This window comes from Mya arenaria, chromosome 1 (assembly GCF_026914265.1).
Source record: "Mya arenaria isolate MELC-2E11 chromosome 1, ASM2691426v1".
In the NCBI taxonomy this organism is placed as follows: Eukaryota; Metazoa; Mollusca; class Bivalvia; order Myida; family Myidae; genus Mya; species Mya arenaria.
In genome coordinates this window covers 42,344,965-42,365,727 of record NC_069122.1, presented here as the reverse complement: position 1 = coordinate 42,365,727, position 20,763 = coordinate 42,344,965, and the positions used below count along the sequence as shown (strand labels likewise).

At 33.0% G+C, this 20,763-nt stretch overlaps 1 protein-coding gene across 1 annotated transcript in view; it reads right to left on the bottom strand.

The window, feature by feature from the left end:
* LOC128227239 (uncharacterized protein CXorf38 homolog) overlaps nucleotides 1-20,763 on the bottom strand; it is a 37,549-nt gene that overhangs the window by 4,301 nt on the left and 12,485 nt on the right. Inside the window, exons 2-4 of the mRNA XM_052937590.1 lie at nucleotides 13,206-13,672; nucleotides 12,251-12,415; nucleotides 11,354-11,783 (exon numbers count right to left, since the gene is read on the bottom strand). Coding sequence (XP_052793550.1) covers nucleotides 11,354-11,783; nucleotides 12,251-12,415; nucleotides 13,206-13,672 — 1,062 coding nt within the window. The remainder of the gene's footprint in view (nucleotides 1-11,353; nucleotides 11,784-12,250; nucleotides 12,416-13,205; nucleotides 13,673-20,763) is intronic.

Genomic DNA, 20,763 nt, shown 5'->3' with positions numbered 1-20,763 from the left:
TGTCATATTCAAAAATTAAAAAAAGATAATGCATTACTTAATTGTTTATGCTAGGGATATCAATACTGTCTATATAGCATAACGGAGATATGTACAGGGTTTCAGAAACTAAGGCCAAAACAGCATGTTCACAGAAAGAATAGTCCATATACTTGTACTTTTACATTTTCTTGCCAATCTATCCCGTACTGTTCTGTTGCCTTGTTTGGCCTTTAATTCCTTCTGGGATTCATATGAAGCATATAATGTCTATGAAAGATGATAAAAACAAGCCATACTACCCTTATTTGTAATTTTAGCGTTATAAGTATTTCCGCAGTTGCAGTTTTTCAGTCTGACATCATCTGAAATTTTGTCAGCCCGAAAGATTTTACAATTTTAACATCGCCTTTTTTGACAGTCTCGCACAGTGAATGACTCGTTATAAAAATCGTCGATTTTGTGGCAATGTGTTTTTTCTCCGATTGTACCGGTATCTTAACAATCAAAAAGCATGTTCCAAAGGATAAAACAATTGAAAATGCTATTTAAAACCTGCCAATGCTTATCGCAAACTTTATGATTATTTTCTAGTATCGCGGAATATAAGCGGTGACATGGTTATGTACCACGGGGGGGGGGGGGGGGTAGACGTTGCGTAATGTTTAACTAGATCGAAACTGATTCAAACGTCTACACTCTATCGAATATGACACGGGGATAGTAAACAAATAGAAATTTGAAAACATTATTGAGAAAATTGAGGTTATATTTTATTCATATTTTCCATTATTCTTGACTTTTAAGCGTAGCTAATAGTTAACGAACATTACATATTTATTATATTATTACACTTGAACGTGAAAACTGTTTGTGAAACGGACCGAACCTTTCAAGATTTGTAGTCGGACCAAGTCCAAATTTACCGGTCAACACCATCGGCCGACGATATTCACAATGTCTGTTTCTGTATTTTGATGCGTTCTGTGCAAACTGCATGTGCAGCAACAATGTAAATAAAACCTATTTCAAACATTAAATACTTTCTCTAAATACGATGTCGATATTTTTCAAAACACCCTGTTTGTTCAACAACCTCTTAATAGACGTTTGGGGATAATACGAATCCCGTTTTAAACATATATTTGTGAAGACTAAGAAATAATAAACCCTTAACAATTAATTTATCTTTCGCGTGGTATACCTCGCTTCCGGTTAAATATAGCCATCATATATTTTTCTGTGCTAAATACACATTTTTAATATTTAATATATCATTGCTCTATTCCTATTGGTAAGATATTATATCACTCCACATGTTTTTTAAACGAACTCCGTGACAAAGAATAATTGCTTTACTTACAATATTCTAGCAAGGCATACTATTATTTCTCATTTTGAATTTTTTATGATGAAGATATATATGAAAATAGTAGATCAGTTTCGAACCAATTCTTAAGAGAAAAACGTGATATTTAATCTTGAGTTCGTGACAAACACTTTTAATGACGTTCGGTACTTCATGTGTTTAAAAGGGAAATCACGTCATTCATACATAGCAAATTATGACGCCATCTTACCTGATAGCGTTATGATGTCGTTATGATGTCACGATTTAAAAGATAGCAAATGTCATTAAAAGGTTTTTGTTGTTGTAATTACTACTGCCGTACTGGATATCATTTTAATATGTATTCTTCTTTATAAACATTATTAGAATCATCGCATGTATCTGTGGTTTTATTTATAATACTACATTTCTAAAATGCATGTAGTGTGGGAAACAGCATTGCTTTGTGGTATTTGGTTCATCACAAGATCAGGTAACACAAATAGGGTGTTTTTGCTTTTATTGTACTTTTTTTAAACATTTGATAAAAGATTCTGAATCCCGTCGTCATAAAATACATTGTTTTATTCAACTTGTCCAGAAACTATGTTAGTAAGCTCACCAAAGGCTCGCTTACTTCCTTTTTGGCCACATCGAGGAATTTCCATCATTTTCTGACCCTGCACATTACTATAAATTGTGAAACCTCTGTGATTTTGTAGTGTTCGAATAATAGATAAAACTTGCATGCTGAAATAAAATGACTATCATCACCTCTTCCACTTTTAATGATCCTTTTTCTCAATGACACTTGATCTTAAACACACATGTTTTATTTCAAAAATTGTAAACATTGTCATTAAATAAAAGATAAATTTTGATCGGTTTATTCGGTGTCTATTGTACTTAGTCTGTCATCAACGATTGACATCACTCCGATAGCGATAATGCTAAGCAAACCATGTCACGTTAACCCTTTTAGTAGTAAGGGCCATCCGACAAATATGCAGAAGCAGACGATAAGAATATGCAAAAGTTATTATTAAAATAATAGCAAGTATACAATTAATTCAATTGAATGAAACATATGATTTCGGTAGATGTAATTTCTAACCGGTAATTAAAATAAAACAGTTATTGCTAAATAATACCTACAATTTCTCATAACGGAAAGACTGTCTATGTTAGACCTCAAATTTAGGTTAACAAAATTTGTACTAAATTTCTTTTCGAAATTCCTAAAAAACTCAACATCGTTTGTCTCAAGAAAATTGTCAAAACTCAATGAGTTTCGCTGTTTTTCTCAATGATGATTAACTTATTTTATACTAATCAAATTAATTATTATAACTAATAAATTAACCTTATTGTGTCTTTGCATTGTATCAATTTCTAAATAAAATGAAATGCAAAACTGTAATAACAATCAAGTTTAACATGATCAAAGCCATAATCAGTATACGTTTTCCACTTTCATCTGCATCATTTGAATGAAAAACCAGTGAATAACACTAGTGTTGATAAAAGCAGATTGTCGGAGGTAGTGGCGGGTGGCAATGGGGCTTATCTTTACGCTGATTTTTCAGGCGGGTATCGATCGGATAGTTTGAATGGCAGCTCGCGTAACATTTTTTGCTTTAAACAACATTTCCTCCTTAACCGCCTTAACATTTTGATAAAACGTCAAAGGGCGATGATCTTGGGTGGTGCCCATTCAAAATTGTTAAAAAATGAGTTCAATGCAAAACTCTTGTTTGAAACCGAAAGGAAAAACAACAAGCTTAAAATGGTATCTTTGACAAAAATATGTAAGGCCTAGAGCTAAAATGGTGTGTAACCTTGTCTTGTGGTGCTCTACCAAGATTATTCTTATTAAGCCCCTGAGGTCAACATATAAATATTGTCCATGGAATACCTAGAATGTGATCTTTATACATATTGTATAATTTAATGGAATTAAAACAATGTAAACAGTTTTAAAAAGTCATTGACTGTGACCTTTGGACCTATTTTATTATTTTTAAATCTACAGCAATAAAGTTAAGACCAGATGTACAGTTTTGAATTGTCAATGTTTGAATGACCTAGACTGTTACCTTAAGACATAAATTTAATTTTGAAACTACAACAATGCGGTTAAGACCATGTACACTGTGAAAACTGATAAAAAATGTTGTGTTTGGATAACCTTGAGTGTGACCTTTTGACTGTTTTGTTTTATTTTTGTGGTTCCTGCAATACAATTTGGATGATATGTACAGTTTTAAAAACAAATGTAATTGTTGTGCTTTGATGACCTTGATGTCTACATTTTGACCTACTTTTCTACGTTTGAAGCTACTGCAATGAAATTCAGACCATGTTTTGAAAACAACGTGGTTCTAGGATGACAATGACTAAGGTATGCGTTCTTATTTTTGAAGCTACAACAATGAAGCATGGACCATGCGTACAGTTTTGAAAACAACTATTAATGGTGTGCTTGGATGACATTGAGTGTGACATGTTCATGTATTTTTCTAGTGTCTAAGCTACTCCAATGAATCCTGGTCTATGATACAGTTTTGCAAACAAATATAAAATTGACATTGACAGGTGACCTTTTTATCTTTTTTCTTATGTTCAAAATATTCGCAATGGAATTAGGACATTGTATGTTGTTTTGAATATAAACAAAAACTGATAAAGATAAAGATATATAAAGATTATTTGTTTGATTCTCTAAAGATCATCTACTGAGATTGTTCAAATTATGCCCCTGGGTTTAGAATTGGCCCAGTCACCAGGAGCAACTATGTTTCATGGAGGAAAGACTCAGTTCTATACCTGGAGCAGAACAAAAGATAACACAGTCCATCAGCACGTTGTGTGCTTTGATTACTGAAATGCGCAAACGCGTATCCGTAATAGGTATATATAAATGTAATCACCGTAATCACGGAATAGATAGGTACATATATACGGAAATTATCTTGTTACGACATGTTCATTTTAAACCTCTAAATGATCTGTTTAGTTTATATGAATTTGTAATAATATGTTTTTTGTTTGAATCAACTTTGTATCATATTGTGTCGAAATTACGTTAAGATTACGTAGGTTGTTTTTCTATTTTGATTATTTATTTTAACATTGCACATAAACTGCTACATAGTTGCCCCTCGGGACTAGGCCACAAAACAACTTGATTATTGAAATCTGATAACGTAACTGTTATTTCTTTATTTATACATTTGACAAAACACGACATTACCTACAAATGGACTTTTTAAGAAGGCATTGAATAAACTTTTCCTCGATTGGCTTTACTGGCCAGAAACACTCCGTCCAGTGCACTTGAATGGTTTTACCAAAAAAAGTTAATTCCGTAAGACATAACAATTCTTTACTGAGAGTCTGCTGGCTGAAGGTGCACTTTAAAAACTGTGTTTATTCTTAGAAGCATTGGGGTATTACTAAAACCCGGTCCGACGTACAACCGTGCCAGACACTTTTAAGTTTTTAACTGTTTAATGTATACATGTTAAATATTCTTGTTTGCAAATATAGTTGTTCATTATTACACTTTTCTCAATAAAACATATTTTATTATTTCCAAAGATTTTTTTAGTCGATTTAGCCTACCCTAAACGAAAAATATACACCGGATTTAACGTCAATTAAGAATATTAAATTGGCATTCTTATCAATGGTTAGACATAATAGTTTATGCTTGTAGCGAAAACAAACATTCTAATTAAATATTGAAATGCTGAAGTCGATATTTAAGTGAACGGTATTGCGATACGGTGGCCCGGATATATAGTAATAGTAGGATTTTACTCTAAAAATATTGTTAGATTATCATCATCATCATCATCATCATCATCATCATCATCATCATCATCATCATCGTTATGATGGAATTCTACACGAAGAACTAAATAAAACAAATCATAAAATGTTTTTCATAAAATGATGATATAGAATAAGTTTTGCGTGTCAATCTCTATGAATATAACTTTTAGATTAAGCAAACGTTTTGAAACATTAAACAATTAAATACAAATCGCAAAAAGAGAAAAGCAGAAGCTAAAAAATCAGACTATGTTTACTGTTCAAAACGCTATGTTTGTGTAATGTATAGGGAAAACAACAACAAAACAAGAACAACAGAAAGTGACCAGAATTTTGCCATTATACAGATTTAGATTCATCTTAAGGTAATTGTACCTATGTCATAGGCTGTACTGTATATGGACACAATAATCAAGCATATATAACAGGCTCAAATGACAATAAGATTTGTGTTGACAACACGTTCTCTTTGCACAAACTACAAACAACAGTCGTATCGCTTATTTTTAAATTAAATAATAAAGAATAAAAATAGGTGAAAATCAGTTTGCTCTTAACAGCTTTTCACGTTCAATGTCTCTAGTCTGAAATGTATACTTGAATTGAAAATCGGCCATTCATTGAAATGTCTCATTTCTGTTGAACGCGGTCACTCATAATTTCATTAAATTTTGATACTGAAAATCAGCTTTATCCATGTTAGCAAACGCGCTTTAAGTCTTTACGTCCTAGGACAATAATCATTAAAGTGACATTAAAGTGACTGTACACCATATTGGCACCAAAAAAAGTTTTTTTCTGTAACGAATCTCAGGACAATTATCAAATAAAATGTGTAACGCTTTGATATTATAATTGTAAAAAAGTACCAAAATGTCAAAATAAATGTGTCGGAGACCGAGTTAGAACCCGTGACGCCAAAATTGCAGTCCAGCGTCGTATCAACTGAGCTACGACGGCTTACTCTAATTGGGTGACATAATTAGGCTATACACCTAACTCGGTAATATCGCGTGATAACACCGACTAGCCAATCACGCATCCCCCCATGCCAGATGAGTCACGCGCTGTGACGTAATACTTTTCATTTCTTTTCTTTTATATTAACTGTAACCATAATTATGAGATTTCAATAGATGAGTTCCAGAACTATTAACTTTACAAAAACACACCTTCAAAACAAAACAAAATAACCCTCAAAAGACGTGATACTTGACGTATGCAGTGAATAAATATTTATGCGCGTCATGACGTCAGCTAACATCATCGCACGTGCTTTTTGGTGAAACTTACAAAACTGCGCGTTTCTATGCATTTTTCACAAAAAAAGTGTTATTCAAGGTATGCTAGAAAAAATATCTATCATGTGTGTCCGTTCCGGATCGAAAAATCCGACCCTCGGGCACGCTGCGTAGCCGGTAACTCGGCAAGCCTCGTTACCAGGCAACGCAGGTGCCCTCGGGTCGGATTTTTCGATCCGGAACGAAAACACATGACAGATATTATAAATCTTACACCCCCATGTAAGATGAGTCACGCGCAACAACGCGCCACTTCTTATTTCTTTTATTGTATGGTTTATGACAAGTATATTATGTAATTTCATTAAAGCGGATTCAAAAATATAAGTTAACAAAACTTTTAATTAAAATTGAAAATTAATAATCGTTAAAGCGCGATTTTTAAAGAAACTATTTGACGTCGATAGGGATTTAAAATTACTGCGCTTTATGACGTCAGTACACAACGTCGCACGCGCCTTTTGGTGTAATGTACAAAAGTGCGTTTTCTACGTGAATTTTTCCACAAATTCTTAATTTTTGGTATGCAAGAAAAAATAACAATCATGTTTTTCCAGTCCGAAATATACGACCCTCGGGCACGCTGCGTGACCGGTAACTGGCCAAGCCTCGTTACCGGCTTACGCGCGTGCCCTCGGGTCGGATTTTTCTATCCGTACCGGAAACACATGATAGATACTTATAAGGCAATGCCACCGGGTTTAATATAAAACATATCATATAAGGTTGTTTAACGTCAATGAAGAAAAAAACCGACAAAAGAAATAGACGATATAGTGTCCAATGGCGCAAAGCAACCAGCTCCCCCCCTCCTTACATTCGCATTATTTGTAAATGCGATACTGGCGAGAAGGGATTGACTTCTTGATTGGCCTAAGACGGACCAGGATGCTCACGAATGCATCGAGTCCTTAAGAAAGGAGGTGGGAAGACAACACATGTTTGTCATTCTCTCCACACAAAATGCAACGGTCATAAGCAAGACATAATATCAAACGATCTTCGAGCGAACAGACAAGGACAGGCATTGGCACAGAATAGCCTAAAGTAAAACAAAGGCGATATCAGATGATAATGTTCAGGCTTGGGAAAAGAAGCTGCTGACCTTATGTACATAACCAATGTGATACTTCCAATATAACGTGGGGAAATCATTAAAAATAAAAAGAAGAAACAACAATTCTGACAGTTGTCTTCATGTTCTTAAAACAATAACTCAGCCGAATAATAAAGCCGAATTCATTCACAGCTGGAATTATATTGTTGTGAGTACACACGAAACAAGAAATACAGTTATTTCGTGAAACGATTAACATGGGAAATAGGCGGTTTCTTCCATATTTCGGCACTACATGATTGGAGTGATATCAAGGGAACAATGTCCCTTGAGCATAATAATACTAAATAAGATAAACTAATAATGCATGACAATTGGAAGGACAACCAAAATGTAAAACAAAATTCCCCATGAAGGCAGATCAGCAATCAAATCCCCTACAATTGGGGAAAAGTCCCACTAAATGCTAAGAAGAAATGCTGAATGATCAACAACATCATCGGAATTTCATCAAAATTCATACATATTCAAGAAACAACAAAGTCGCGACTCATTTGCTCGCAACGAATGTAAATGAGATAGTGACACGGCGTAATAAGTGTTTATATTGTACACCAATATTCGATATCAATATAACTGCATTCTTTGTGTGATAGTTTATATGAATTTATTTGGTATTGTATTGTTTTGATTATTTTTTGTATTTCGTGTAAATCCGGTAAATATGGTATGTTATGGTGTAAGTATTGTTTTAAACGGTGACTGTAGTGTTCAAACTGTCATTTATCTTTCAATACTGTACTTCAATGGTAAGTTTTCATTAGACTGGCATTGCCATTTACATAACTTCTAGAATTTGTATTGTATTGTGTTATATTGTATTGTATTGAATAAAATTGTATTGTATTGTATTGTATTGTATTGTATTGTATTGTATTCTGTTGTATTGTATTTTATTGTATTATGTTGTTTTGTATTGTATTGTTTTGTTTTGTATTGTGTTTTATTGTATTGTATTGAGTTTTGTAGTACTGTATTGTATTTTATTGTATTGTATTGTGTTAAATTGCATTGTGTTTTACTGTATTGTTTTGTATTGTATTGTATTGTATTGTATTTGTATTGTATTGTATTGTATTGTATTGTATTGTATTGTCAACTGTTTACCAATTCAAAGATGATAAATAATACCAATACCATCGACATTAGCAGCGCGCAAAACAATGGTGAATTCGCATCATTGAAAGTGATAAAGATTGACTAATGGACTTCTCTCATTTCTGCATATAATCATCGTCAAAAACTCCTACAAAAAACACGTTTGAACATGTTGTTTCAAGGGCCGCGTAACTTGTGAACTAGAAAATACGATTTGTTAATACTGGTAAAAATAACACCGTTTATGTTTGTTTTTTTCTGTGCTGTGACAATCAATAATTGTTTTCAAATTTAGCAAATTATTTATTATGCTGAGATATAAAATATTGTCTTGTTATTTTGCTCAATAAAGTGAATTCTGGGATTGCTAACTTGTTTCACTTCAGTTGCTTACCTTAACTTAAATACACTAAAGTACGTCACAATATATGCATACGCGCTAGCTTTTCCATATATGTAACGCCTACTGATACTGGTAAATCTATATCAAATTGAAATGGGAAACAAGATATAACTACATAGAAAGGTTTATAATGCGGTCTCGATGAATGCGTGTTTACAAATCGAACTCGACATGATACATGCCACCGGAAAAGCGGTTCTTTCATAATTATAAATGAGAATAACTCTTGGTCTTGATTCATCAGTTTGAATATCAGAGCGACTTATAACAGGAACCTGAACAATGCCGACGAGGTCATGTAGGAATGAATGTCGATTAAACGTTATTTGTGGAATCCATTTTGAGATAACGGTTTGAATGATATACTCCAAAGGATGCGGTAATTGATAGAAACGCGGACACACGGAGAGTATGACTACTATATGAAACCTCTCGACACCATACAGACGTATAAATCTCACGCCTTATTTTTTGATGATTAGCTATTGACGTCATGTTATGGATGTTGGTGTTAAATAATGTTTGTTAGATGTATACTTTGGCTCAAATTGCACAAAAATGGCAAACCTATCGAATGACAGCGCCCTCGCCTATACGATTTCTTTTCTTAGAAATTATAACAATAATGTGGCTAAATGTGCTTGTCAAATACATTAAACAAAAAAAAACCGCCGATATGCGACCAAACCAGTTTTTAAATGATTTACAGACGTTTTGAAATACAGTTTCAACTTTGTTTCCTACATACTTTAATGAACAGTGACCTTGACCTTGACCCTATGGGCCCCAAACGTAATCCCATGAAAGCCCTTTCTGTTTTAATATATTAAGTTTGCTGGTAATATGTCAATCCTAACTCAAGTAATTCAGAACCCCATCATTCTATATATAGTTAAAGTAATCTTGACCCTAGGGGCCCCAGACGTCTATTAAATGTATATAATGTGATTCTTTATACCAATTTAGGCGGCAATATGTCAGCCCTAACTAAAATTATTCACATAGCAACCGTTTTTAGTGACAATAATCTTGACCTTAGGGGCACCAAACGCGATCACATGAAAGGGTATCCATAAACTCATCCGATATACCAAGTTTGGCGGCAATTTGTCAACCCTAACTAAAGTTAATCAGGACGAGTATTAAAGCCTTTTTATTATTCGAACATATTTTATTGTTCAATTTTTGACGAGATTTTATTTCCATTTGCTAAGATAAACATTGCAAACCTACGATTTATTGTTATGTGACTCTTTCATGTTAGTTATATAACCGCCTAATAGTTCCGCTGAAGAAAACTCCTGAAATGGTTCCGCTGAAGAAAATATGACATTCATAAACTATTACAATCTTTCTATCTGCAAACATTTCTGCAATTCAATTAAAACTGATATATATATATATATATATATATATATATATATATATATATATATATATATATATATATATATATATATATATATATATATATAATATATAATATTTTAAAAGCTCTTCTAGAATAAAATGCTGTACATGATTCTTTCAACGGAATGCAGCTTAATGAAATTTCCATAAACTATATTTTGATCATTTTTTTCTTTCAAATATAAAATGTAAGTTAAAATCATTAATAAATGGATTTCTCAAAGATAGTCAATTTCAATCAGCAATGAGAATGTTGATTTGTGCCTTGATAGACACAAGTATGTCTTAAAAAGACATTTGCCAAGCACTCATTTAATACAATATACATGAACAATGCGTTTACTTGATCAGTCCATTTTAACAGATTTGACATCTCGACATTACAGTAATGTTATTTGATTTATACAAACGGTATAAGGAATTTGCATTGGAAGAAATAAAATTTACCATGTTAACCAGAAATGTTTGGGCATATGGTGGTTCTTTAAAAAATATACAATGACTAACTTAACAAAAGTGTGTACCGGATTTACGTTGAAGTTTCGCAATTATCACTGAACTGGTCATGTTTGAACAAAATACAAGTTTAAAACAAGATATTTTAAATTTGCGTTGAAAAGTAGTTTTTATATGTCTGTCATATACATTTTCTATATCCTTTGATATATGTGAAATTATTAAAATTGTTTAGTACAGATATGTTTATGTATGTACTTAATTCACAAATGATATCGACTTTGTAATGAACATGCAAAGTCATACATTTCAAAATATCATATCTATATTATGCACTACGGATTACATATAAGTATAAACTAATTCATGTAAACACTAAACAATTAACATTTAAAACCAGATCGCAACACAGAAATACGAACCGCGTTTCCTTTGTTGTAGATTTTCGTCCACTTCTTTACGCAACTGCTGCACAAGTATTTCTTTCTTATCTTCAAGCGCTCTCTGCCCTTTTTCTACTGATTGTTCAATCGTTGTTTTACCATCTGTTACAGATTGTTTAATGTGTTCTGTTATATGATCAATGGCACGTTCTTTTTCTTCATTTATCGACAGGAGAATTTCATTTTTGAGTTTTGATAAATCAAAAGAAAATACTTCGCAAAGAAGCCCTAGATTTTTCTGGATTCTGTCGCCTTCTGTGTGTATACTATCTATAGCGGTTTGGGTATCAATTTCCATTGATTCGAGTTTCATTTCAATATCGCCAAGCCTCTGATGGGATTCATCCTTAAACTCATGACAAATATACTTGCATATCTTTTCATCTTTGGAGAGGTCTTCGGTCTTCAGCTAAAAAGGATGCGTATTGACTTATGTTTTTGAAAGAGGGGAAACTTATTCCTAATTGAACATTCTGATATTTTTTTTCCATTTCTGTTAACTCAAAATAATAGGTGCAAACTCATATGTTCAATTAAAACAGTGAAAAATATAAATGGCGCTATACTAAGTAGCTATTCATTTCATGTTACTTGATTTAAAATCACCTGTAAGAGCCAAACATGTTCATTATCCTGTGTTATTGCATAGAGAGAATTGTTCATATTGAATTTAAAACATCAATTATATATCGACAATTTTCATTGCTAATGTGTGATGTTCATAATTACATTTGGTTGTTTAAAGTTTTTTTATAGAATGATGAACGATTGTCAATGCACTGACCAAAGCTGTTATACACATAAAAATGGACTGTTTGGACAGTGTATATAACATTTCAATTTTTATGTTGAATATGCGTTTTTCTTAAAATATACCTTGTCCAATTCCTTTAGAGCCTGTACCACCTCTGGCAGATTTTTCAGTCCCGGTTCATTTAGTAGAAGGCACAGGTTATCTATACATTCGGTTGTGGCCTGGTCAGTAAGGACGCTGGCACACATGTCTGGCATGTGCCGAATATTGTTGACCGCTTCCCGAGCCTGTAATGTTATAAGATATTTACACTTTTAAAGTCTGGATGCCCGAACAAAATTTGCCGACTTTTGTTTTCTACTTCCCCAGTCTGTTATTTTATAGGCAATAATAGTGACCTAGCAAAATATGACGTCCATGACAACACATGTCATTAAAGACACCGCCCAATCGTTTGAAGACTTCTCGAGCCTGTCATGATTATATGCTATAATAAAGATTATACCCCGTTGACGTGTACTGTGTGGAAAACATATTTATTCAACTCAAGTACAAAAGATACTTCAAAGGTGTCTAGTTAGTAAAGCTATGTATGATCCTATCAGACACGAATGTTGAACAGTGATAAAGGTTCTGTGCAATTTATGAAAGAAGAATGCTTTGAAGACTTTCGCGAAATTGCTATAATTCCAGCCATGTTTTTTTTTTAAATATAACCGTATGAAATAAAACCGGCTTAAATTACATTTAATGTGATAGTTGTCCGAAATGTTAATAAGATAACACCGCTGAATAATACAAAACACGCTAGTGATTGAATACCTCATGTTGAAATGACAGGTTGCTTAAAACAGTTAGAACATATTGAAATGCATTGTTAGGGTGAATTCTTTCTGACACTTTTTCGACTTCGCACGAATAATTGTGATATGACTTGACGTCATAAACCGAATTGCAGTAGGTGGAATACATTTTGTATTTGTTACAGATTTGTGATAAATAATAAAAGTTATATGTGTACATAAGCACATTTGTATTTTATGAACTCGAAAATAAACACAAATTCAAAAATCCTACCTTTTCACAAATACTGTCTGTGATCCTTCCCTGGAAACGCTTGCAGTTGATGATGAATCCAGCAATGCCGTTAAAATCGGTCTCGTCAATTGTGGTTTTGTCCAGGTAGCCAGATGGCGGCATGAACACCTTGGCGATCTCCCATGGTGAGTGAAACCAGTTTTCTGTCTTTGTGTTTTTCATTGCCAATGATCCGCGGGCATGCATATTGAGCAGCTCACCGCGAAAAAACGTATGAAATAGACAGCTTTTTGAAGTGCATATGTTGGTGCATTTCAATTTAGAGTTTTTATGCGCTTCTTGCAAAAGGTATCCATGGAAATTCTTGGCCTCGGTTGAGACAGTTGTCAGGAGGGCCTTTCTTGTTATAAACACTGCCCTCCATTGTTTTAACCAATTCTGTCCCTCCGGCTTTTCAAAAATGTCTGCGTACATCGTCAGTATGGGCTCACATCTATGTAACATACCTACAGTAAGAGAAAATTAGTATTACAGCAGCAATGTTAATGCACTTATGTTATCCGACAAGATAAAATGAAATACATGGTTCCCGGAAACAGCATGTTTTCAACAAGTTAACGCTTGAAAACAATTTCAACGGGTAAGAAACGTTCAATTTTAGTGCACTAAAATGTTTTTGTTTTTTGCAGCATTATGTTCCTTTACCAGTCCTTACAAGTAACATAATTTGATTACAAGAGGAGGATCTTTGGACTGCATACTTTGAGTACCCAAGGACCAAAACCAAGCGCCTTACATTCTTAAAAAACCCAGGATTGAATTAATATTTTGGACTAACATACGATCTGAATGATTCACCACTTGTTTCTTAAGTGCCTTTGATTAATTTCAATTTCGAATTAAAATAAAGTAAAAAATGGAAATTCAAACCCGTGCGGTAAGATATATTGTGGCTATTTTAACAAGAGGGACACGATGACCCTAAAACACTCACCTAAGCAAGAGGCCACAAATCTGAAATTTTTACTGATGACGATGACTTGTTTTTTTTTATATTTGTAAAGGGTTATGCATTCAAACCACCTGTAAAGTTTAAGTGAATTTGGCCTGGTTGTTTCAGAGGAGATGTTTTTTTTAAGCAAAACAGGAAGTCGGCCATTTGTTGTTGTTGCTGCCGCTGATTAATTGCGACCCCTTTGTTGTATTTTTGTACAAGGTTACCCAAGAAAGCTTCCTTTAAAGTTGCATTGAATTTGGACATGTAGTTTTAGAGGAGATGTTTTTTTAAAGCAAAATAGGGAGTTGGCCATTTTGTTGTTGCTGTTGTTGTTGTTAATCAATCGTGACCCTTGTTGAATTTTTATAGAGAGTCACCAAAGGAAGCTTCTTGTAAAGTTTCATTGCATTTGGAGTGGTATTTTTAGAAAATACGTTTTTAAAGCAAAACAGGAAGTCAGCCATTTTGTTGTTGTTGCTGTTGTTGTTGTTATTGATCAATCGTTACCCCTTGTTTTATTTTTGTATAGGGCCATCCAAGGCAGCTTCCTGTAAAGATGCATTGAATTTGGACAGGAGGTTTCAGTGGAGATGTTTATAAAAGCAAAACAGAAAGTCGGCCATTTCGTTGTTGTTGTTGTTGATGTTGTTGTACACAAATCGTGACGCCTTGTTGTATTTTTATGGAGGGAAACCCAAGGATGCTTCATGTGAAGTTTCATCGAATTTGGCCAGGTAGTTTCAGATGAGATGTTTTTTAAGCAATAAGTGACGGACGGACGAACGGACGGACTGACGGACAAAGACAGATCACAATAGACCACCTTGAGCACTTCGTGCTCTGGTGAGCTTAAAATAGATATTTCGAGCAAAGTTGCAAATGCAATGATAATTTGAGTATTATGATGAGCAGACGTTGTTGCCTTAACAATCGCAATATCAACCTTATTGATATTCTTACTTAGCCCGACATTATAAAAACATTAATAAATGAATTGTAGTGTTACAACATAAGTACAAATGGTACATGTGCTTAGATGGTACCCTGTAAATAATACCTTTGAAACTACAGTGGCAATCACAGTAGCATAACAGTTCACCGATATCTAAATAATTACTAGTATAAAGAAGAAACATGGGTTGTAACCATATTTGCGTGGATAATTTATGCTTTTAAATGATATCATTTTGAATCAAGATCTTACACAGTATTAAAGTGACGAATGCCCTTGAAGTGGCATTCAATGCATTAGAATATGCTTAAATGCATGAAGAGCTGTCAAAAACTATAGGAGTATTCTGGCTCCCGGGATGGTTGACGTCAAGTGTGGAGGAGTGATGCACTAAGAGGCAGAACATGGGTCTTGCACACTCGTCTCAATGTTAATGAATGGTCGTAAATTATACACGCAAAATGCGCCTTGCTGTAACGAACACACGTTTTAATTAATTTAACAGCCCTCTGTGAATAACAAATGAACTTAAAACTTATTTATTTACTTATTTATTGAAACAAATTATTACAACATATGTCAAAAACAATTGTTGGCACGATGTTACGAGAGGGTGTGGTCTTGTGTGGAATTACAAATTAAGCCGTTAAGTCGTTTCGGATTTTTCATTTATGTGCATACATGCAGCATTCCGTAATGATTAAATACTTAGTTTGTCTTTGAACTGTAAAGTAGGGTGGTTGTTCCTGCACAAAACACATCCACCTGACGACCCAATCACATGTGCCAATTTATTTTAAAATCCCTCCCTGTATTACAACGTGACAACATGGACCAATAAACTATACCAGATGTACACAGAATCAGAATTCCATAATATATAAACTCTAGGTATGACCTTAAAATTTGTGGCAGAGTCGTTGGTTTTGCACGCGACACATTTTCTTTATGTACTGAACACATGTGTCAATTTATTTTAAAACATTTCTGTACATGACAAGGTTACATCCTTGATACGACCAACTATACTTTATATGCATATACGTAGTATTCCATAATGATAACCCTTGACCTTTGAGGTAGGGACGTGGGTCTTGCACGTGTAACATGACTTTATGTACCGAGCACATGTGCCTATTTATTTATATTGTAGTACCCCTTTGTGCATGACAAAGTTACAGCCCGGACACGAACAACTACACTGTATATACAAATAAACAGCATTCTGTACTATTGACATTGCCTTTGAGGAAGGACGTGGCTCTGACATGCAACACATCGTCCTTACCAAGTAATTGTAACTGCCGTCATGACAAAAGATTAGCCCGGACATAAACAACCAGACGGGCGGATGGACAAGCAATAGACACGATAAATAATTCCAATAGTGTTTTATTTATGTATCGCACCCCCAATGAATGCCTCAACTTGAAACACTTCAATTTTAACGTTTTAGCCCATGTTGTTAAGCAAAGGATTACAAATCTTTTGAGTATTTAAAGGTAAAAGTTTGAATCCACCCAGAGCCACAGAAGCACAGATATGTTGTTTTTATTTATTCTTTATTTTCATAAGCTAAAGATGCACTCTTACTCCCAAATAAAATTTACCACAATTAATATAAATGTTTGATATACCAAAAAAGATTATTAAATGTCGTCAACAATGGTTTTTATGAAGGATACTATGTTTAATTTGAAAGAAAAGTGCAGAAAATATGGTTTACCAACCTTATGAGACTGGTAAATCACAGTAAATCTTTTAGCATTCACCAATCATTTAATATTTTTGCCTATTCAGCTATTAAATACACGGTTACAATCTTGTTATCAGTATTTAATATTATCCATAAATGCATTATTTAGAAAGTAGTTAAAAGTTTATCACTCACAATGTATGTTTGTTATACGTATGTATGTATTGATTTTGAATAAGAGTGTCACTTAACATTTTTTGCGAAATTTTATATAGTGTTTACTTTGAAAAGGTAAAACAATAAATTTCTAATCATAGATCCTAGCTTCTTTGAAGATTTTTTTACCTTCAAGCACGGCTGAAATTGGTGGTTCGGAATTTTGAACTCAAGTTTTTTTTACGCGAGACAGTAAAAACATTTTGATTTCAAGCATAATGCTCCCTAAAGGTTAAAGTTAATTATATATAAAGAACAGACCATGAACTTCTAGAACTTTTAATACTAAATGGCTATTTCAGTAGAGTTTGATTATTTGTGTTGATGATGTGATCAATAATGTTTTATTTCGGAAAGCAAATATATTTCTTGTTACTCTGATATCAAATTTTTACCTAAATGTTAAAATAAAACAAATGAAATAAAGGCTTTTTCTTGTCTCTCGGGTGAAATTGTTTTTACAAGAAAATCTTAAATGGAAGTAGAGTAATTCAAATTTAATTGGAACTGTTATTTGACAGTAAAACGCAGGAAACGATACACATAAAGAAATTATCCATAAATGGAAATGATGCCCAAACGGCTGATTTTTGTTTGTATTCAAAGAAAGTAAATTATGGTGCTTTCTAGTCCATAATGGGGAATTCTTCAAGATTTGTATTTATATGTTATTTTTTAAGCTTCCTTGATTTATTTCGTCTAGCTGTTTATTTGTGTGATCAATATATGGTTTGAAATAAGAAAAAGACGTAAGATCCGTCCCTAAAGATATATCACTTTCGAACTGATTTTGGGTTCAAAGGGACCTAGTCATCCTAAACATAATACGACGTATTTTAAATAAAAGGTTCATAGATTTGCTTTAAAAATGACTAAAAGCTCTTTAAATGAGTTATACATACCACAAAGTTAATTTTAAGTATGCATTACGTTAATGTTATATTAGGATTAGGACAATTAACACTTTTTACACGATTAGCCATTGTTTAATACTGAATTTAACTATAATGATATGGCTCTTCACCAACATGCATTTGTTAAAGTAGTTCTTGCATAATAGGATAGGTAAGGTGTGCATATTAAATATCGCCAGTATGGTACTTGGTTATTGTTGATTTTAAGAAAGAAATTAAAAGCGGTTTCATCTCTCCTTTTCGCATTTTACACATTCCTGCTCGGTCCATTTTACATTTTTAAGCGAATAAATGTACTACGTTTTCTTATTTCTTGTCAAATACAATGTTATAACTAATATTCAAAAATAGTATCAAACATGTAATCATTCTGTCACGGATCAGTAAGCATTTTGCTATCAATTTAGAAAGTGGCCTTAATTAATTATACATTCATTGAAAACACATTTATTGTTTTGGCAAGTAATTATTGTCACTTGAATGAACTAAATTGATTTTCGAATTTACTTCAGTAATACATGTATATATGCAGAGATTTTTATCATTATCGAAAGAGACTAGTTTACAGATTTTGTGTTGGCATCCTTTTTAGAGTTCGTTTAAATTGATGTATTTGACGTTTATGAAGGTAGTCCCAATCGCTAATGGCAGATACTAATTTGGACATAATTTAGAAAGTTCATGCCTAAAATGATTCAATTTAAAAGCGCTTCTAACCCTTTCGGTAAAAATAGCATGGCAGAATCATTTTCCAATAATCATTAACATACAACTTATCTGAACTGTTTGGAGATTTAATCACTGTTATAATATTTTTTCACATTCCCAACGAAGAAAAAAAATCGTTGTTTGACCCGACAACATGTGAACGGGTCTCTTTGAAAGGCTGAACGATCTAAACTTTACAATCTAAACTTATTTAAAGGAAACCGCTAAACTGATAGTTCTACTTGTAATGCAGACAGAAAGTAAACCTAGGTCGAAAGAGAAGGTACAACACCTTTTTAATGAACACATGCTATTTTTTTAGGTTTAACAAATCAATGTTTTAGCAATGTTTTATACAAATCATATCGAACAAAAACAATGTATATTTGTTTTAATTGAGATAGACCTTTTTTTCTTTACACACTTACAGTTAATGTAGTTTAGAAAATCAGTTTGTTTTCTTCAAACGTTTTTACTATCATTGTCACTTGGGCTGTGCGGTCGGGCAAAGAGATATATTAAAGTTCAATGACTTTTGTATTCATCATACATTAGTTATACTGTTTTGGGGTTATCAAATAAACTAGCATAATCAAATTAATACGTGGCAATGGGTTCATACTCATAGATGTGTCCAAGCGAATATGTGTAGCAAGATTTCTACAATGAACGAAACCCGATTGTTGTTTTGATAAATATTCACCAAAATGTTTAATGTCAGGTTAAAATGAATATACCACTAGATCAAATTGCTTTATTTATAACCATTTTTATCTGGTTTCCGTGTCAATTCACCATCACATCTCAAATATTGAAGACTTTCACGAGGATATAGTGAACGTAAACTGATGGAGTTACTTCTTTATCTAATAATGACTGACAGTTAAAACATATCATATTCTGCTAGATGCACCAGTCACATGATCATTCTACCATGCTCAATTCGCAATGCCCCATTGCAATTTCTTTATTCATAAACGTACTTTAAAATTTATGTTTTGATTTCATTTGTGCATTGTGTAAACAAAAACATCTGGACAACTAGCTCATAGCGTACAAAAGAGTATCCTGTCGCTGTAAACAAATCTTGACGCAAAGGGTGATGATATATGGAAGTTTATTAAAATTAAGTATTCCTTTTTATAGTAAAATGCTAATTTCTAGTTAATTGACATTCGTAATAGGAAACATCTGACGTCGCATTTGGCTTAAATTTCCTTTCATAGGTATGAAATATCTTGTACACCTAGTGTACGCTTCATGGAAACCGTATTATAGCTGCGTATTAGGTAGCAGCAATAAAGCATAGTACAGATTTGTTTGACAAATTTGCTTGACTAGAACATTCGACCTATACTTCAACAAAATTTAAGGTCAATTGCGGAATATAAATAGAAAGTACTTTTCAACGTTGGAAAAATATTTAAACTCCGATTGAAAATGCAATACATTGTTTAAGATTAAGCACACAACAGGTGCCTTTTACAATACAGTTTTACTGTTATGAAATGAATACAATATTGAATTGTCACAAACTGTAAAAAAAATTGTTCAAAAGCAGATAAAAAGGATTCTACTACGATTTTTGAAAATATTCATATAAAGCCGGGTTCAAGAGGGTTTATCTTAAAATTAGTGTTTTGAGAAAATAAAAATTTAGGTTGTTATAACCTTTTTGTTTATAAACGGAATGTAACTAATATTTCATATCCTTTTTTAAATGTAAAAGGTTGATGACGTATGGAATCTAATTAGTATTTAATTTTATAGTGAAATACTAATTATTTGTGTATCAGCAAAACTATCTTAACAAAACATAATAAACGTTTAAAATCCCTCAAAACTCGTAGTTTGATACTGTGTTTTATGACCATTAACATTTCAACACCTCTTTCATGGCTAAATTTCTGATCAGCGAGATATGATTAATTCTTAAATGTTACACAACTTTGACAAGATTCGCAGTTTGACTCTAGACGCTGATAATCGCACTTGTTTAACTGTTTGTCACGGTCATGAAAAATCATCCCCTTTTTTAGATGGCCGTATCGGTCAAGGATTCTCACAACTGACTTCACGTGAACGTTTTATATCGGTCAGGGATGCTAAAACCA